The 21,364-nt window shown below is 36.7% G+C and overlaps 1 protein-coding gene across 6 annotated transcripts in view; it reads left to right on the top strand.

Annotated features, from left to right (window-relative positions):
- Positions 1 to 21,364, top strand: part of CBLB (Cbl proto-oncogene B) — a 223,782-nt gene that overhangs the window by 128,025 nt on the left and 74,393 nt on the right. For all 6 annotated transcript variants that reach the window (XM_040225399.1, XM_040225415.1, XM_040225426.1 and 3 more), the window contains 3 exons: positions 770 to 857; positions 3,707 to 3,838; positions 18,793 to 18,996. In XM_040225399.1, coding sequence (XP_040081333.1) covers positions 770 to 857; positions 3,707 to 3,838; positions 18,793 to 18,996 — 424 coding nt within the window. The remainder of the gene's footprint in view (positions 1 to 769; positions 858 to 3,706; positions 3,839 to 18,792; positions 18,997 to 21,364) is intronic.

A 21,364-nucleotide genomic window follows, 5' to 3' on the forward strand; every position in this document is an offset into this window, starting at 1 on the left:
TGGTTTAGCACAGCAAATGGCATGATAACTGAAGTTCTTATTTTAATTCTCTCTAGCAATGGAACCTTACGTTTATAAACCATTCTGTTGGTGGCTTCATTTGAAATAAAGGAAACCTAGAGTTGTAACCTTTGTGTATGTGCACATGTGTATGTGTGCCAGGGTAAATGGAAGGGAATGGGAAACTAGAGAGAGAAAACACCACAAAAATGTTTGGATAACTTTTATGAGAAAATTGTGGGCTTTAATTCTATTTTTGTTTTGTAGTGGTACTAAGCATAGTGTAAAATGTAACATTCATTGTGCTTCATGTGAAAGACGTAATAATTGCAAATAGGTATATGTTCTGAGTATTTTGGAATAGAACATGAGTAACCAGTGAAAGTATCAGTCACTCAGTCATGACCATCTCTTGTGACCCCCATGGACTGCAGCTTGCCAGGCTCCATAGAATTCTCCAGGCCAGAATACTGGAGTGGGTTGCCATTTCCTTCTCCAGTACATATAGTGAAGCTATTTAATTGAAAATGGTTGCTTAATGGCTGAGTCCATATTCATTATATATTTATTTTATTTCCTAGATTTTAAATTTCCTAAAAATAACTTGTAGTATTATGGAAACAGTGATAGAATAAATTCTTGATGTAAGATACATAAAAAGGAGATATCTAAATGTGCATTTAAATATAGAAGAATCTGATTACATAACCTTAGAGGCAATTAAGACTTGTATGTAGTTATGTAAATAAAATTTCTGTTTATAATCCAGCTATCTTTATCCTGATGGGAGGAGTTATAATCCTGATTTAACTGGATTGTGTGAACCTACACCCCATGATCATATAAAAGTTACACAGGTAAGGATAATTTGTGGAGACATATTTAAAATTAATAAAGTATTTGTGATGCCTTTGAAATAACATTCTTAATAATTGGTAAAGTCATGTACAGATATTTAATGCAAAATATATTTAAGGAATTCTAAGAGTGTTTGAAAAGAACTTATAGAACTTTCTTCATTTTTTGGATAAAAATCTCTTATTAATCTTTCTGCTTCCAATATAATACTGACATTTATGTGGGGAAATAGATAAATCTGTAGGTAGGCAGATCGATAGGAAAGGAGAGACATTTAGTTTTAGAAAACTTCAGGGAGGATTAGAATAATTGTATGCATTAGTTTTTAGAGTCAAATGAGTAATTGAAACCTATTGGAGATAATAATTGTATCTTGTAAATCCACTGTTGGCACCCTCATAGGTTATGACTCGGCGAGGGGTGGGGGGTAACTTGGTAAAGTCTTTCTTGAGGATGATATTCAGTAGTTACCAAAACCTAAACATGTTTGACTCTAGATTCCGTATACATATCACTTGAATATACACACAAAGATCTGTACACCTGGATGTTCACTTTAGCATTTTTCTTAAAAATGAAATACTCAGTTCAGTTCAGTCACTCAGTCGTGTCCGACTCTTTGCGACCCCATGAATCACAGCACGCCAGGCCTCCCTGTCCATCACCAACTCCCAGAGTTCACTCATACTCACGTCCATCAAGTCAGTGATGCCATCCAGCCATCTCATCCTCTGTCGTCCCCTTTTCCTCCTGCCCCCAATCCCTCCCAGCATCAGAGTCTTTTCCAGTGAGTCAACTCTTTGCATGAGGTGGCCAAAGTACTGGAGTTTCAGCTTTAGCATCAGTCCAATTACAGTATACCAAATAGCTATATTCAGTCTTAGGTTAAATACCATAGTATACTCATACTTCATTATCTTGTAAAGTCTTTAACAAGAGGAAGGTAGCTCTGAACACTCAAATGGGAACTTCTGCATCTTGTTATGTAAAAAAGTTATGTAAAGCTTAATTATGTAACATTTGATTTTGTAAAATGACATTATGTAACTTCAATTTTATAAATAAAAATTACCATTTGTGAACATGTAAATGCACTTAAAAAAATAAGAATGAAAAACACTAATTTGGCAACAGTCTTTGAGAGAGAGCTTCTAATATTATGTAGCTGTAGTTAAAATTTTTTTTTAATTTTATAATTTGTATATTTTGTGCTTTGTGTAATAATAAAACTCTAATAAAACCAAATGATAAGTTTTAGGGAAAACAGTAGATAATTTTTCATTTCTGCTTCTTTAGATTTCAGTGGTTTTGATATTTAAAATATACTTGTTGACATGTGTACTATTTTGGGCAGTTTTAAAACTTTAATATATGAAAGTCATTTAAAAAGTTATGTACTAATTCTGTGTTTTCTAATATATGTAAAAAGACACAGGAGACAATTCCTCATTATAAAGCCATTGTTTAAAAATTGTTTCAAAATTCATATTCAGGAGTAGTATCATTCTCTTAAACTACTCATAAATATTTGACTAGCTTACCTCTTAGGTTGCATTGGCTTCTGCAAGTGTGATTGTATCTTATTTTAATTTTTTTAATAATTGTAAATTGGCCCATTGAATTGCATAACCAGTATACAGGCTACAGTCTATAGGGTCGCAAAGAGTCAGACACGACTGAAGTGACTGAGGACACACACACATAGATACTTATCTAGTATTTAGGGATTTCAGTCATATATATGATACTTTGTACTTCTTTTCCATCTTGATCTACTCTTTCCCTTAATTTATTTTAAAATTATATATTCACACATATACCATGGAAGACAGAATTTATACATGAATGAGTGAGTATGTGGGTGTGTGTATCTATGTGTTTCTACATATATATTTTTTCTCACTGAGATTGTAAGATCTTTCACTAGGCTAGGGATTAAATATTGTCGTTTATTCATCCTGTCCAAGGCCATTTATGTAGTACATACTTACTAGACTAACACATTGCCTTATTTAAACAGATTTTTGTTTCAGTAACTCCTTTTCTTTGTATCTCTATTAAGTAACACTCTCTGTTCATACTTTCTTTATACTTACCAATATATCTGAATCTTCTTTGTGACAGAGATTTTTTCATTATTTGAACACTGAGAATTTATGCCAAAAGCATCTAAACTAGTGAATAAAGAGAATAGATTTTTAATAAAACAGTTTTTGGTAGCTGAAATGATTAGGTTTTTGATCATGTTAGACTGGGAAAAGAGTATGCAAATAGGGGTTTAATATAGAATTTTAGGAAAATAATTTATACTACTGAGCCTCAGGTTTTTTTTAAAATTCAGTGTATCTTATTATACTTTGGAGATTATATGACATAATAAATGTGGACAACAGCACATAGCATGCAGAAAGACCTTGGCAAATTTTCCATCGTGAAGTTTCCTAGATAGATGTCTAAGAAATAAAATTGTCAGTATTGCAGTTTTGACATTAAAATTAGATGAGTATGTGGTATTTACAGAGAAAAGTATTGTTTTTTATTGCATTTAAAACCATACGTTTGTCTCTTAAATCACCCTATTGATGAAGGTACCTTCCTAAAGGAACAGTACAAAATGTTAAATAATCCAAAGTATTAAAAAAGCTTACGCAGTTGCTGATAAAATCTTTTTAATTTTATAGACCAAATTGTGACTACCAATTTAAAAAATATCTTAAATGGCAGTTTGATCTGACAGAATCAAGTGTGAGGAATTTACTGTAAGTCATGGTATTTGAGAAAATTCAGTCTTATCAGTTCATGCAAAAAAAATACATTAACGTTGCCTTTTTTGCTCCCCCAATTCCAGGAACAATATGAATTATATTGTGAGATGGGTTCCACTTTCCAGCTCTGTAAGATTTGTGCTGAGAACGACAAGGATGTCAAGATCGAGCCTTGTGGGCACCTGATGTGCACCTCTTGTCTTACAGCCTGGCAGGTATCGTCAAGATTTAATTAGTCACGTTGATGTCTTCCTTATATTCCCTATGAATATGTCTTTTTTCAGTTTTCTTCATCGTAAGGATTCAAAAAGTCATACTGATAAGTGTGTGTTTGAACGGTTGATTTTTTAAAAATCTCGTATGTTTGAGTCTTTCACTTCCATAATTTGACTTTTTGTTGGGTTTTCATGTTTTCCTCAGGCTGTGCTTAGTCTCTCAGTCATGTCGTCGTACTCTTTGTTACCTCATGGACTGTAGTCCTCTCTGTCTGTGGGGATTCTCCAGCCAAGAATACTGGAGTTGGTTGCCATGCCCTCCTCCAGGGGATCTTTCCGACCCACGGCTCGTACCCAGGTCTCTCACATTGCAGGTGGACTCTTTACCCCCTGAGCCACCAGGGAGGCCCAAGAATTCTGGAGTGGGTAGCCTATCCCTTCAGGGTATGTTCCCGACCCAGGACTCTAACTGGGGTCTCCTGCATTGCAAATGGATTCTTTACCAGCTGAGCTTCCAGGGAAGCTCTTTCTTTCACTATTATTTATTTAATATATAAAATTAAAATAACTTAATCTTACAATATTAATCATAAGTAGTTCTTCTATAACACTATTGATTTCAGAATATCACTTACCAATGTTGCAAACTAACTATATTTATTGTAGCCCAGATTCTATTTATAGTAGATCAGCTTCTCAAGCAAAGTAAACGCTAGTAGATAAATCTTACGTTGATGTTTCAACACTTCTCTTGAGAAGGTATGGCTCCTGTCTGATGTATGTCTCCAATTGCTCTGTAAGGCTAAAACAGGAGAATCAACAGAAAGTTTCCCAAATGTCTTCAGTTCCTGTAGTCACTAAAATTTCCAATTTACAAGCCAAAGCTGGCTTCCATTCTGTAGGCATTCAATAAATAGAAATTGACTTGCTGTTTTAGAATAAGACCTAGAAAATAATTGGTTTCCCCAAGGGCTTCTTTGAAATATTTCTTTATCTGTAATAAAGGTTGGAGATTTTAAAATAGATCTTTGGACAGATTTCTAGTTTTGAGTATTTGGAGGACTCAGAATATTTTGCTCAAGCACTTTTTTAGCTACTCTGTTTTAACATAGTCAGTGTTGAAGTCAGTATGGTTGATTGGATTTAGAAAACAAATCATTAAACTTTCAAGCCTGTAAAAAAATTTGCAATTGAGAGTTATCATGAGTATCTGTATTTCTGATCATGAGTATCTGTATTTCTGAACCTTTCCAGCCCAGAACCTGTGTATTTCCTCAGGAAGGATGGCCTCAGGGGATCCGGATAGGGCAGTGCAAACTCATAGGAGCACTGATGTTTGTTGAGCTCATTACTTGATGATAGAATATTAATGATTTTCACATTTTCGCATTCTTATGAAGAGGGCCTCTTTTTACCTTTGGGGAACTTTTAAAAATGGATGAAGAAAAAGAGGAAGAACTAGGAAATGAATTACAATTGACTTACATTTACAGAGCCATTTCTGAGCTCCTAGACCTCTTTCCTTCGTTAGTAAAAATTGTTCAACCTCCCTACATGGCTCTCTTCCAATATGCATTTGATTTATATTTTACCTGAGGTTTTCCTTGTTTTTCTTTGCGCTCATTTCTCTTCATCCCTTCATGATGCTTGTGAATTTTGTGTAGGACAGGGAGAAGTTGGAGGAAAAGCAATGCCCAGTATGGCATCAGCAAACTCTCAACATAAAGTTACTTGATTGCTGTTTATGTTAACAAATAATAGTTCTGCAGACATAGCAGTGCCTTTTTTTAAAAATAAATGTTTCAATAAATTTAGTTACACTGGTAGAAGATAAAACTGTCAGTTTGCAAATGGATTTCAAATGTATCAGTAGAAAATATTATAGAGATGTTATTAACTCAGTGCCTGCCTGACAGGGAGGGGACCACTTTAAGATTATTTCCTTTAAATATTTCAGGGCAAGTAGTAAACTGACAGAGACCAAATATGTTTGTCAAGCCCTTTAGATTGAGTTACGTCTTCAGTACAGTAGTATGGTTCTTACAGGTTTGAAGAAAGTAAAAGTTTGCTTTCTCCCTAAAGAAAACCAGAATTTTAGGCTGGTACAGGCTCCCAGCACTCTACCTCTACAGATGGCCTGCGTACTTCAGCCCCTTCTCTGTGGTCCTGGGCTTGGAGCATACAAATATTGCAGGACCTAGCATCTTCATCTTGAAACTTAGTGTTTGGAAGTTGAGGAAGTTCCCACTGTGTTGGTGGAAACCTTTGGTTAGTAAAGATGATCATTTACAGTGTCATTCAAAATAGCTGTTTACCTTATGGCTCAGAGTAAGTGAAAGAGTGGAGCTGAATGTAAAACAAAGAGGTTTTACAGGGGGGTTTGCCAGTTGTCATGGCTGTTATTAATCCTTCGCCCTTTTCATCACCACAGCTTTTCTGTATTTTATTCTGTAGTCTCCAAGTGGTACAGTTCCTCTTTATGATTTTTCATATTGATCTAATGGCCTTATATTAAGATAGGTTCAGTCAATTTGTAATTGCTCATATTTGAAATTTTTTCTTTTCTTCTTCTTTTTTTTAAACTCTTTAGTCCTTCTAAGTCTTAGAGATTGAGGAAGTACATAAATTGTCAAGTGCTAAAAATTGTCTCTGAGTAAAATTTTAGGAGAAGCTATGTGAAAAAGTAGTAATAAAGTAGTAGTTGAGTAAGTTAAGTAGGAAAAAAAAATTGACAAATTTGAAAGTGCTTAGAAAGTTGAAATAATCAAAATAAATCACACTCATGTTACTAGTGAATAATACTATTATCCTAATATAGTCATAGAATTTTGTATATAGGTTAATGAAAAATATGCAAAGGCAGTATTTCAGCATCTTTAAAATTCTTCCCACACAGGATGTTTAATGATTGGTAACTATTTTTCTGATACATTTTTGTATATGTCTCTGTAATCTGCATGTTGTTTAGTCTCATAGTGAAAAGTGAAAGTGAAAGTCTCTCAGTCGTGTCCAACTCTTTGTGACCCCATAGACTGTAAAGTCCATGGAATTCTCCAGGCCAGAATACTGGAGTGGGTATCCTTTCCCTTCTCCAAGGGATTTTCTCAACCCAGGGATCGAACTGCATTGCAGGTGGATTCTTTACTAGCTGAGCCACAGGGAAGCCTATGTTGTGTCCAACTCTTTGCAGCCCCATGAGCTGTAGCCTGCCAGACTCCTCGTCTGTGGGATTTCCTAGGGAAGAATACTGGAGTGGGTTGCCATGTCCTCCTCCAGGGGATCTTCCCAACCTAAGATTGAACCAGTGTCTGTTACGTCTCTTGCTTTGCTGGGCAGATTCTTAAGATCTCCCCTGGTGGCTCAGATGGTAAAGCATCTCCCTGCAATGCAGGAGACCCGGGTTCGATTGCTGGGTTGGGAAAATCTCCTGGAGAAGGAAATGGCAACTCACTCCAGTACTCTTGCCTGGAAAATTCTGTGGACGGAGGAGCCTGGTGGGCTACAGTCCATGGGGTCACAAAGAGTCTGACATGACTGAGCGACTTCACTTTCGTATGCTAGATAATATAAAGAAAAGAGAACACTAGGACTAAGATTGTGCTAAATCGCTTCAGTTTTGTCCAACTCTTTGTGACCCTATGGACTGTAGCCCTCCAGGCTCCTCTGTCCGTGGGATTCTCCAGGCAAGAATACTGGAGTGGGTTGCTGTGCCCTCCTCCAGAGGATCTTCCCGACCTAGAATTGAACCAGTCATTGTCTGTTATGTCTCTTGTTTTGTCAGGCAGATTCTTAACCACTAGCACCCCCTGGGATGCCCAGAACTAAGATGACAAGTTAAAAGACATTGATATTGAAGATCAATTGTCAAAAAGCCTCTGTAATGTCTCCGTTCTGTCCATTTCTCTTCTGAAATTTATCTGTAGTCTTTTCAAAGACTCTTTAGCATGCTCAAGATCTGTGAATGAATTCTAAGAATTTCAAGCCTCAGCTCCATTTGTTCCATTCAGTCGCTGCTGAGTGATTCCCTTCAACTTTTCACATTTTGTTTTTTTGCACTTTTTTATATTGCTGGCAATATTATTGGTACTAAACCTATAGCCAGGAAGACCAAGTTTCTATTTATTGCTTTTTGTTTAACACCAATAGACATGCACAGTGATCTCTGGTTCAAGTTTTCTCTACCCCAAAGAGAACTGTTGTTGGGTCAACATTTGCGAATTTGAAAGTGATATTCAGTAGTCTGTATCTCAGTGGAAATTTAGTCGTTAAAGAAGCTTCAACTTGTGAACATTTCCACTTTTGGATAACCTGAATATTTCTACATGTACATATAGATTTCATTCAGTGCTTCTTGCTGCCAAACAAAAAATCTGTTTTGACAGCTTTCATGGTTTTGTATGGACTGCAGTATTTGACAACCTTTTAAACACATTATTGCAAAATACCCCTGTTATGTAATAAAAACAAAGGTCTTATACAGTGAATCTAGTTAAAACAGTTAACAAACATCAGCTATACTAAATCCTCACATGAGTGAGCTGCTCACTGAATTTAACCTAATTGACTGTCAAAGTGAGGACAAATGAACACAAGTATGGGACTTTTCTATGGTTCTATACTGTGCTGTCAAACATTGTATATAAGCTTGTAGATGTAACTGGAAATGTTATGTGACTCTCTGGATATGAGTACATGTAGTAATGTGTGTCTTTTTTTTTTTTTAACTTTTTCCTTATTCAAAATGGTAAAGGGCTAGAATGTGTTTTGTGACTTTAAAGACAGTGTTTTGGTTTCTATATGCTTGTTTTTCTGAGAGAAAAAAATTGGGTTTTCAAACTTAATTGTGCACGAGAATAATTTGATATCCCTTAACTTGCTTGGTACAAGCTGACATTGAATGACATCCATCATTCTTTAGTATCTCAAATCCATTGTTATTTATTTAGGAAACAATCTTTGAGCATCTTCTCTGTCCGAGGTTCTATAGTAAAGACCCAGTCCATACTCACAAGAAGTTAAAATTAAATCTAAAAATTTTATAGAGGGGCACAGTACTAATAATCACTTGAAATGAATATCCTATTATCTTTCAAATTTAATTATGGATGGGAAGTATTTTTGTTACTTTCTGCTACTTTGGTTGGGTGTATTCACATGAAAAGGATTTTAAAAGCTGCATGTCTGCCAAGAAGCTCTGATAAATCAGAGTCCAATAGGAAATATTAAACCCAGACCATAAAACATTTTGTGTTTAGCCATTGTGAATCTTTAGCAAGTCGCTCTTCACTAACTTTGCCTTCCATTTGATGCCCTACTTTGGTTTAATTGAAATTCATCGGAGACTTAAAGTTTATGTAATTAATGGAAACCTAAGACATGCACAGTAGAGGTGTCAGTCAGTCGTTTCAAGCTGCAAGTGGTTACTCTAATTGCTGTCATAATGGCCCATTAGTCATGCCTCCAAAGAGGTGTCAGATACTTTCTTCTCCTTCTGAAACATCTGTGTTATTTAATAAATTGAATAAGCAAGCCTGAGTTTGCACAGAATACTAAGTAAGCTTGAGTAATCACCTCTCTAGAGGCATTCTTTGAAGCAGTATCACTGTGGGTGAGGCATTTCTATTCTATCCTTGGCAGTGAAACTTGGGAGAGTTTTGTTTCACTTCCACACTATTCCACGATTATTAACAAAACATTTTCTTCTTTACCCTGAACTCTTCCATGTCTTCTGTTTTGTAATAGCACATTATGTGGAAGTGATGTTGCAGGGTTACTTTGTAAGGTGTCAAATAAGGAACTGTTTTTATTTGATTTTTCCTTTCAGAATATAGAAAATATCTTCTGAGCTCATGAATAGGACAGACTGTAAACTATGTTCTTCAAATTTTCCTTCCAAAATGAAAAATGGATATATATATATATATATATACACACACACACACACACATATATATACACACACACCAGTTGGATATGCAGACTTGTTTTTAATTACTGCCAAGGACTTTAATTCAGTTAAAAATAAAATTAATTTTTCTTCTAGTTATTCCTCTTGCATATTTTTCAAAATAATTTAGAGGAAAGATATTGGAATATTCAAAATGCTTCATAAAAAGTCAATAGATGAAAATTAATAAGCCCTGATTTTAACATGTGATTAAAGAGATTTATGTATGTCCCGTATTTAGAGAGCATTATTGGGGAAGAAATATGTAACTGAGAGGTGAGAAGTCAGCTCAAAGGACCACATTCAAGGCACTAAGAAATAATCTTTTAATATATCTTCCTTCAAAAGCAACCAGGCTTCAAATTTCTAGCCTCAGTGAAACTTTTTAGACTTAGTACTGCAAGTCCTTAGTACATGATAAAATGCTGAAACTCCTCTTTTACTTTGAGAGTCATGTAATGGCCGCGGTTTCCTCAGCTATCTTACCTCTTTGGTTTTGTTCCTGAGACTATTTTTGTAGTAATCATAACAACCAAAATTTGCATAGCACTTTGCAAAGTTTTGAATTAAGTTTTCTTACTTTACCTTTCAGATATCGCTTAAAATGTGCATTCTTTCATTATACCCAACAAATAAGATGACATGGCTTACCCAGTGTCACCCAGTTGGAGTTTGTGGGTATAGGGCTCTAGTCCAGCCCTCCAGATCAGAGTGTCTGTGCTTCTTTGCTGATTCACTGTTTTCATGGGCCTCCCAAATTAAAACTAGAAGAGTCTGGATTCATCAGTGTCATTTCCCCTTGCCCGCCATAAAAGAACATCAGAACTAAAGATCTCTCTCTCTGTTAGTCATTCGAATATCATCATTAACTGTCCTCATTCATTCTTTTTGTTTGTTTGTTTTTTAACTTATTTTTTCATTGAAGGGTAATTCCTTTACAGAATTTTGTTGTTTTCTGTCAGACCTCAACATGAATCAGCCATAGATATACATATATTCCCTCCCTTTTGAACTTCCCTCCCCATCAGACCCCTCTAGGTTGATACAGAGCCCCTGTTGGAGTTTCCTGAGCTATAGAGCAAATTCCCGTAGGCTATCTATTTTACATATGGTAATGTAAACTTCATGTTACTCTTTCCATACATCTCAACCTCTTCTCCCCTCTCCCTATGTCCATAAGTCTGTTCTCTATGGTTTTTTTCCTCCATTGCTGCCTTGTAAATAAATTCTTCAGTACCATTTTTCTCTATTCCATATATGTGCATTAGAATATGATATTTTTCTCTTTCTGACTCACTTAGGTTCTAGGTTCTTCCACCTCATCAGAACCGACTCAAATGCGTTCATTTTTATGGCTGAGTAATATTCCATTGTGTATATGTACTACAACTTAATCTATTCATATGTTGATGGACATCTAGGTTATTTACATGTTTTAGCTATTGTAAATAGTGCTGCAGTGAGCAATGGGACACATGTGTCTTTTTCAACCCTGGATTCCTCAGGGTATATACCTAGGAGTGGGCTTGCTGGATTATATGGTGGTTTTATTCCTCATTTTTTAAGGAATCTCCATACCATCTTCCATAGTGGCTGTATCAATTTACATTCCCATCAACAGTGGAAGAGGATTCTCTTTTCTCCATACCCTCTCTAGCATTTATTGTTTGTAGGCTTTTTGATGATAGCCATTCTGACTGGTGTGAGGTGATATCTCATTGTGGTTTTAATTTGCATTTCTCTAGTAATGAACGATGTTGAGCATATTTTCATGTGTCTGTTAGCCATCTGTATGTCTTCTTTGAAGAAATGTCTGTTTAGGTCTTTTTCCCCCTTTTTGATTGGGTTGTTTTTCTACTATTGAGTTGCATAAGCTGCTTATATATTTTGGAAATTTATCCTTTGTCATTTGTTTCATTTGCTGTTATTTTCACCCATTCTGAGTGTTGTCTTTTCACCTTGCTTAGAGTTTCCTTTGCTGTGCAAAAGCTTTTACTTTTAATCAGAACTCTCCACCATGACCCATCCATCTTGGGTGGCCCTACGTGTCATGGCTCATAGTTTCATTGAGTTAGATAGACAAAGTTGTGGTCCATGTGATCAGATTGGTTAGTTTTCTGTGATTGTGGTTTTCATTCTGTTTGACCTCTGATGGAAGAGGATAAGAGTATTTTTAATTTCTGTAATTGTGTTGTCTCTGAATGTTTATTCTTTAATTCTTCTAGGTCTTTGTTAATTGATTCTTGCATTTCCTCCATTTTGCTTTCAAAGGTTATGCTCATCTTTGCTATCATTTTTCTGAATTTTTTGGGGGGGTAGTTTCCTCTTCATTTATTTGGACTTCTGTGTTTCTAGTTTTTTCCTTCATTTTTGTAGTTTTTCTCTTGTCTTCTCTTTTTTTTTTTTTTAACTTATTGTGTGTGAGGTCTCTTTTTCCCAGGCTTCAAGGTTGAATTCTTTCTTCCTTTTGGTTTCTGTGCTCCTAAGGTTGGTCCAGTGGTTTGTGTAAGCTTCTTGTAGGGTGAGATTTGTGCTGAGTTTTTGTTTGTTTTTCCTCTGAGGGGCAAGGCTGAGTGAGGTGCTAATCCTGTCTGCTGATGACTGGGTTTGTATTTTGGTTTTGTTTGTTGTTTAGATGTTGTTTAGATGAGGCATCCTGCACAGGGTGCTGTTGGTAGTTGGGGGATGCTGGGTCTTGTATTCCAGTGGTTTCCTTTGTGTGGGTTCTCACTATTTGATAACCCCTAGGGTTAGTTCCTGAGAAGGCAATGGCACCCCACTCCAGTGTTCTTGCCTGGAGAACCCCAGGGACAGAGGAGCCTGGTGGGCTTCCGTCTATGGGCTCGCACAGAGTCAGACACGACTGAAGCGACTTAGCAGCAGCAGCAGCAGCAGCAGGGTTAGTTCTCTGGTGGTCTAGGGTCTTGGAGTCAGTGCTCCCACTCCAAAGACTCAGGGCTTGATCTCTTCAAATCCTTATGCTTATTGTAAGTTTTGAACATATGTGATGAAAATTTTCAAGAATATATGCAGTGGATTCTCTGTTTAATTTCCAAGTGTATCAGGGCTGGCTGAGGAGACTCCTTAGGTGGACACCAGAAATGCCAATGAGAAGGGAAGACAACACTGAAGCCTCTGGGTTCCTGATTACTGTGTATAGCTCAGAGAATCCTACCCAGTGCTCTGTGGAGACCTGTGATTGTCTCTTGTAGCCATCCTCGAAAACAGCCAGGATATTAGATGTAATCTGTGCGAGGTCTCTGGTTGGAGGGGCGGGTGGGAGTCCACAGCATATATGGGGGGTCCCCATGTATATAGGGGCCAGCGGCAAGTCACGCCGGGCCACCAGGCTGTCTCCTGCAGTCCTGGCCGCAGTTTGTCCAGTAGTTTCAGACTCCCCGGGCTTTGGCTGCAGGGAGAGCCAGTTTGCTTCCTCGTTCATTCTTTTTTAAAATAATTTTAGTTATTTGTTTTTGGCTGTGTTTAATCTTTGTTGCTACACGGGCTTTTACCCTAGTTGTGGCGAGTGCGGGCTACTCTCTGTTTGTGCTACACAGGCTTCTTATTGCCATGGCTTCTCTTGTAGCTGAGTACGGGGGTCTAGGGTGTGTGAACTTCAGTTGTTGCAGTGCATGGGCTCTAGAGCACAAGCTCAGTAGTTGTGGTGGATGGGCTTGAACCCATGTCTCCTGCATTGGTAGGCAGATTCTTTACCACTGAGCTACCTGGGAAGCCCTCATTCTTTATAACAAGAATTTGCTGAGTTTTTGTGAAATATATTGTGCTCTGAAAATGCTTAGCCTATACCCAAGGTACTGTCAGTATATGTATGTGTATTTATCTACTTAGTTATTTGTTAATAGTTGTTTCATGTTGTAAAAAAAAGATTTATGGTAGCTTCTGATCTGTGTGAAGTATAGCACGGTAATATACATTAGAAGTTACTGAGATGGGAAACACAAACGCACGTAAAACCAGTGAAAATATAAAATGCATTCCAAAATGGGACTCATGAAGTACTATGTATTTTCTGAGACCCTCATTTTATACTGTATTTGCAGTAAGGCATGAAGTGATTGACCTTAAAGTATGCCTCCAAATAATTAATCATCCAGAGAGCAAAATAAATTGTACTATATGTTATATTTATCTTTAAAAAAATAAAAGAAAGTATGTAAGAGATAATATAGATCTGAACAATATTTAAACAAAGAATATGGAAGGTGACTGATATATAAACTTGCAGTATTTATTGTTGCCAGATGAATCTTAGAATTTTATCATGAGCATCTTACATAGTTTCAGAGTATGTAGAACTGTCTGTTAACTTTCTGTCTCTTTTGGTTTGGTAGGATTTATTTGAGGAAGTGAAATCTACTGAGTAAATCAGAATGGATGGAGTCCAAGTACTTCCTCTTAACTTTCTCATTATGTGAATTTTTTGGAGCTGATAGAAGGATTATTTATTGGTTCTTCTTCATTAACATATGTTCTACCATCTTATGTTAAGTGTATGTTGACAGAAGCATTATTTTAATTATTAAGGTGTAATTCTGATAATTTTTATGTCTGTTGAAGACACTCTTTGTGTTTAATCAACCATCTGACGAAACAAGGGTGAAGTACTGAAATAGCACCAAAATTTGAGAATTTGAGTACCAAATTTGAGAATATGGTCAAGCCTAATTTTCATATGACAGTAGTCAGTTTGTAGAGAAAGTAGTGGATGGAATCATTTTGGAAGAGGCAAGTTGTGTGATCTTTGTTTGCAAATGAAAATTGACGTACATTGCAGCTGGATTTTGATCCTAGTAATTAATGTAAACTCTCAACAAAGATAAAACTTAACAGAAAATATATTTTGTGACATATACCCGTAAAGCAGCTACTCTCACATTTGTATAGCATTATTCTTGAAGGTAGGAGAGATGGCCAAAAACCTAAGTTCAGTTTTAGATGAACTGTTCCCAGTCTTTTTCTTGTACCATCAAGATACTGTTATTGCATATCACTTTCTCCTCTTTCCAAACACAATCTTTTCAGTTATCGTTTATCAGGAAATAGATCATATAAGCTAGAAGTTATCTTTAACCAGACAACACGCAGACTGACCTTGGAGGTTCTAAGGAATCCTTTGTAGGGGATGCAGTTGCTTATTCATTCTAGCCACTGTGCTCAAAAGTAATATGACTTTAATTATTTAGATTGGCTAGATTAATTGTAGTTATGATAACTGTATGTTAGGTCTTAAAAGATTTCCTGTTTTCCAGGTGCTCATACTAAAACATTTGCAAATGATTTATGTGACGTGTAAGTCATGTCACCAGGGCTTCCCTGGTGGCTCAGACAGTAAAGCGTCTGCCTGCAATGAGGGAGACCCAGGTTCGATCCCTGGGTTGGGAATATCCCTTGGAGAAGGAAATGGCAACCCACTCCAGCACTCTTGCCTGGAAAATCCCATGAACAGACGAGCCTGGTAGGCTACAGTCCATGGGGTCGTAAAGAGTTGGACACGACTGAGCAGCTTCATTTCACTTTATGTGAAGTGTAGGATTTACTTCAAGATTATCTAAGGCTGGAGGGAGCAAGAGAACAAACATAGCTGAAACAGGATTGAGCATTAATTGATAATTATTGAAGTTGGGAGATAGGTACATACAGATTTATTACACTTTTCTCTGTGCTTCTGTTTATGTTTGGAAATTTCTAATACTTTTAAAAAAATGTCTAAATGAATGAAGTGTCTACCTAGGCCCCAGAGTATTGCTTTCCACCCTTCATGCATTAAAGACACAGAGAACATCAGCTCTTTTATACTTTAATTGTTTACTTAGTGGCATTTAGCTTCCTTAAATTAAAGAAAAAAGCTGTATACCCATTTCCCTCACAACCTACTCCCCCATCGCCCACTGTCAATCTCTGGCAACCACCAATCTGTTCTCTGTATCTGAACTTGACTTTTCTTTTGAGTTAATTGATTTTTAGATTTCATGTGCAACAGAGATCATATTGTATTTGTCTTTCTCTGGCTTATTTCTTACATAATGCCTTTGAGGTCCACCCATCTTGTGGCGAATGGCAAGATTTTGTTCTATTTTATGGCAAAGTTATATTCCATGTATGTGCATGCCACAGTTTGTGTCCATTGAAGGACACTTGGGTTGTTTCCATATCTTTGCCACTATAAGTATTGCTGCAGTGAACACGGGATATGCATCTATCTTTTCTAATTAGTGTTTTCATTTTCTTCAGGTAAATATCCAGAAGTGGGATTTGGATGGATTGTATGTTAGTTCTATTTTTAATTTTTTGAGGAACCTCCATACCATTTTCCATAGTGCCTGCATTAATTTACATTCCTGTCAGCAGTACACAAGGGTTTTCTCTGTCCACATCCTCACCGACACTTGTTATTTCTAATCTTTTTGATAATAGCCAGCTAAGAGATGTGAGGGGATATGTCACTGTGGTTTTGATTTGCATTTCCCTGATGATTAGTAACACTGAATATCTTTTCATGTTCCTGTGTGCCATGTATATGTCTTTGAAAAACTGTCTGTTCAGATCTGTCCATTTTTAATCAGATTGTTAGTAGTTTGTTTTGCCTTTTGTTTCCTGTTGAGTTGTATGAGCTCTTCATATATTTTGGATGTCACTTGCAAATATTTCCTTCCATTCAGCAGGTTATCTTTTCATTCTGTTGATGGTTTCCTTTGCCATACAGAACCTTTTTAGTTTGATGTAATCTCACTTGTTTGTTTTTGCTTTTGCTGCTTTCAGTTTTGGTGTCAGGTTAAAAAACTCATGCCAAGTTCTATGTCAAGGAGCTTACCACTTACATTTTCTTCTATCTAGAAGTTTTATGGTTTCAGTTCTTACTTTCAATTCTTTAATCCATTTTAAGTTAATTTTTATATATGATATAAGGTAACAGTCCAGTCTCTATTAATTTATTTATGCCATGTGACTCTCTTATTTTCCTAACACCATTTATTGAAGAGACTGCCCTTTTCTCACTGTATATTCTTGGCTTCTTTGTTGTAAATTAATTGACCATATATATCCATGGGTTCATTTCTAGGCTCTGTTCTGTTCCAGTGACCTATGTGTCTCTTTACGCAGTTCCATACTGTTTTAATTACTGTCAATCTGTATTGCTCTACTTAGGGCCCAGAGTACCAGTTTCCATCATTCATGCATTAAAGATGTGGAGAACATTAGTTCTTTTGCATCTTGCTCTTTTATATTAGAACTATCTATTTGAAATTTTCTTATGTAGATCTGTAGGAAAATTCCCTGCAGGAACACAATATGGACCGCTTTTGACTTTTATAATGAGGGGATTATACCTGGATGATAATCTGTATTGAATATGTACTTACACTTCTTATTATCAAAAGATAGGAGAAAGGTTGAGTTTTCCTTAAATATTTGCTCCTGTGTTAGAAAATATCAGCATAAGATGGGAGAATTAAGTAACAGTTTTCTTATCTGTAAAATGATGGAGCAGATAATTGAATTGCTTTGAAGCCCACCAGACCTGAGCACATGTGGCAGTAACCATCAGAGAATTTTGTAATAACCTGTCTATATCTCTTCAGCTCTTTTACCATTCCAAGTTTCTTTCCCAAATTACGTAAGCAGTCGATGAATAAAGAATTGTAGTTTTGTTTTGTTTTGTTTTTTTAATTAACCAATCCAACGAACATTTGTTTTTCTTGTTTTGACAATTTGTTTGGGAAAGGAGATGTTCGGTTTGTTAATCAGAGTAAGGCTTGGGAAAGAATAAACCCACCACAGAAATCTACCACAGAATCTGACAGAGTGTGTACTAACTCGTCCTGTGAGAGGAGGGTGAGGGTGTTACTCCACCACTGATTAGAGCATCACTGGAGGGCAGGGAGATCACCACGCTCCCATTGTGCCAAGCAGATGGGACAGTCTTAAGTACCGAATGGCTTCTTTAAAGATGTTAGCCCTTTTTATTCATAGTCTTATCTCTAAAATGATGCTCATTCATGCCATTTCTGCCTTTAATATGATCTTGTATTTTTACTGTTTTTACAGTCATAAAGGACTAAAGTCAGGGTATAATACAGAAACAAAAAGATGGTGGTGAATGTCATATGCCATCCGTCTCTAAAAGTCGGCCTTATCTGCAGGGCGAGAAAACAGTCATCATATTTTCCTACCAATTGTGAATTCTTAATGTAGTTAGTTTTTTAAAAATGAAATTGGGAGATTTTCTGAAAACTTTAGTAATTAACTCATAAATGAATTTCTGGCCACAGAGTATTTGCACAGATCTTTTTGCAGTATCTACTTTGGAAGCAAAATGAGGGGCAAAATGTGTTAACTCACATATTACTACATTCCATATGGACTGTGTCAGGGTGACCAGCTGTTAAGACAATTGTGACTTCTAAATATAAACTTAATTTTTCCCACTGATTGCTTATAAATCAGGACTTCAAAAGACCTCAGCAATCAAAATGGAACTATTTAGCCATAGTTATGTGCACAGGAACTTTTTTCAGAATTGGCTTTGAAATGTATTGTTCCAACTGATACTACCACTTTTTTTATGATAGAAATTTTCATCAAAATGTCCTTTTTATCAAATGTTTAATTAGGACTACTGCCTTTTGGTAATGAGGGATATGAGTCAATTTTGAGTTTTCTGCAGGACTGTAAAGTTTTGATGCATTAAAACTGTAAATGAACGTTCAGTAAAGCTAGGCTCTTTTTCTTTGGCAAATCAAAGGTTTGGTTAAAGAAGTTTTTCTTTGAAAGTTTGAAATAATGAGCATTTATTTTGTTGGCTCTGTGTTCTGCTCTACCACCTTCAAGATTGACCTTCCCTCAACCTCACTGCCTATCTCAAAATGCTTTTTTTCCCCCCTAACTTCTTTTTTTATAGTTGTATAGTTTTTCTATAGTTGGCCCCTGTCTGTTTTGTTTTATTTTTAAACAGAGACCAATCAGTATAATTTTTGTGTTTGTTCAGGAGTCAGACGGCCAGGGCTGCCCATTCTGTCGCTGCGAAATAAAAGGAACGGAGCCCATCATCGTGGACCCCTTTGATCCAAGGGATGAAGGATCCAGGTGCTGTAGCATCATCGACCCCTTTGGAATGCCGATGCTGGACTTGGACGATGATGATGACCGGGAAGAGTCCTTGATGATGAATCGGTTGGCAAATGTTCGAAAGGTAAACTAGGAAATACAGGTTTTTTTCATGTGTTGTATGGACATGAAAAAGAAATGATGCTGTCACAAGTAGGGTATGACTGAGTTTGCTTGGGTGTGAGAAAGAAAGATTCCGGAATCAAAAGAAAGGTGAAGATATAAGTAATGTTGAAAGGCTGATGGAATCATTGGGCGAGAAAGAGCTAAACTACTCTCAGTGCTCTTCCTGGTTTTAAACTCCAAAATGAGAGATGGTGAGAGCCTTTGTATAGAATTAAACATCATCTGAGACTGGCAGTAACATATCCAAGGAGAAAATTGAAGAAAGGAAATTATTAAAATTAGAAGTGATGATATTACCTTTGTGAAGTTACCATAGTCTGGGGTTTGCTTATCAATATTGCTCCCTCAGGAAATTAACTTTGTCAGTTCACTGGGAATGGATGCTACTACCCAGTTTATGCAAACAAGCCCACAGGGACTAGTCAGTGAACCAGAATGCCAGTTGAGTAATTAACAAACAAAAAATGTAATGATACAGAGAACTGGACTCTGAGCTATCAGGCTATTCTTTGTGTAAAAAGATATATGAAATTCAGCTTACACTCAGAAGTGATTGAGTGATATTTGCTCTTAAAATTAAAGAAATAGTAACGAGTGGTATGAAAGGGTTGGCACAAACAGTATGAAGGTGGCGCCCTTCCTTCTGACTCAGGGCAGGCATGGCTAATCAGGCATGGGCCTCATCCCTGGTGGGTTCAGACTTGGCCTGGACAGCCTTGTAGAACCTCTGCTCTAATTTGTTAGGATATGGCAGGTGATATGCAACCTGTTTGCCATCTATGTAGGTAGAGTGATGATAATGTGTGATGGCGCCAGACCATGTCTGCCACATGCGTCTGGGTCTCTGAGTTAGGGACACACCTGATACAGGAAACTGATGAGGTGATTGGAGGGTTACTGCTTCTTTAGGGCTATGTCAAAGTTTATTTCTTGGCCCTCCTGCATTTTGTGTTCCAGTGTTCCATGCTTACCAAGTACTTGTCCTTAGGATTTATTTTTACTCTATTTTTGATTGGAGGATAATTGCTTTATGATGTTGTGTTGGTCACTGCTGTACAACAGTGTGAATCAAATTTAAGTAAACATATATCCACCCCCATCTTGAGCCTCCTCCCCCCTCCCCCATCTTACCCCTCTAGGTCATCACAGAGCACTAGGCTGGGCGCCCTGTTACATAGCAGCTTTCCACTAGCTATCTGTTTTACACATGGTCATGTAGATTTTTCAGTCCTTCTCTCAAATTTCTGCATATGGAGATAACATTACCACCACCAGAATGGCTACTCTCAAAGTTTGCTTTGGTATAAGATGATTTTTATTCTTCACCTCACTGTTTTTTCATTAAAATGTCATAATTTAAGAGAAACTACTCTTGATTCTGTCTTTTAATGCTGACAACTATATTCAGTTTTGAAGTTTGTGATCCTTTTGGCCCAAGAGATGGAAGAAAGGAAGTAATTATTCCTCAGTTCCTCAGTAACCCTACCTTAAGGATGAACAAGAGACAAAAAGCTCTAACTGAAACAGGGAATTGAGACTTAAATTTTAAGATGAACTCTTAATCAGTATTTTCTACCAGTATTAATATGTATATGAACAAAACTTCTCACATCTTTTATTCTCTCAACTTGAAGAGAAGAGACCCTTCTCATTTTTCAGATAAGGAAATGAAGCTCAGCGTGGGCTTGTGATGTGCTGCATTAGGAAGTTGTAGAGCCAGAATTCAGTTATGTCTGCTGGATAAAAATGCAGTGATAACCAACACTTCATATGTAGCTCTCTCACATGCAATGTGATGAAATGGTTTCTACCAAGGCCGATTGTGGACTGTATCCTAAAATATTTGTCATATAATATTATTTTAATGAAGTAAAATAAAGTAGTAACATTTGTGATTTCAGGGAGCTTACAGTGTTCTAGGTTCTTACATCTTTGATCTCATTTGATTATGACACCAACCCAGTAGAGAAGCTACTGTTAATGTGCTGTTTTACAAAGGAGGCCATTGAAGGAGGAGGTGCAATGACTTGCCTAAGAGCCAAGCAATACTTTAAGCAGAACTGGTGCTGTATTCCAGGTCTCCCTGATACTTAGACCTTCAGTCGTGCGCCATCATGCAATACACCTCTTTTGTCCTTTTTGGAACATGTCACACAAGTTGTACTTGATAGTGCATAAGTACCTGTCTTCTGCATGTCTTTTCAGTTTCATAATGTAATGTACATCACAAATAACCAGAAATTAAAAATAATTTGAATTGTGATCTGTTGGCATTAACTATAAAGTTACTTACGCCCTAACTGGTCACTAAAAACCTAACTAATTCA

Source organism: Oryx dammah, unplaced genomic scaffold (genome assembly GCF_014754425.2).
Source record: "Oryx dammah isolate SB20612 unplaced genomic scaffold, SCBI_Odam_1.1 HiC_scaffold_2, whole genome shotgun sequence".
NCBI lineage: Eukaryota > Metazoa > Chordata > Mammalia > Artiodactyla > Bovidae > Oryx > Oryx dammah.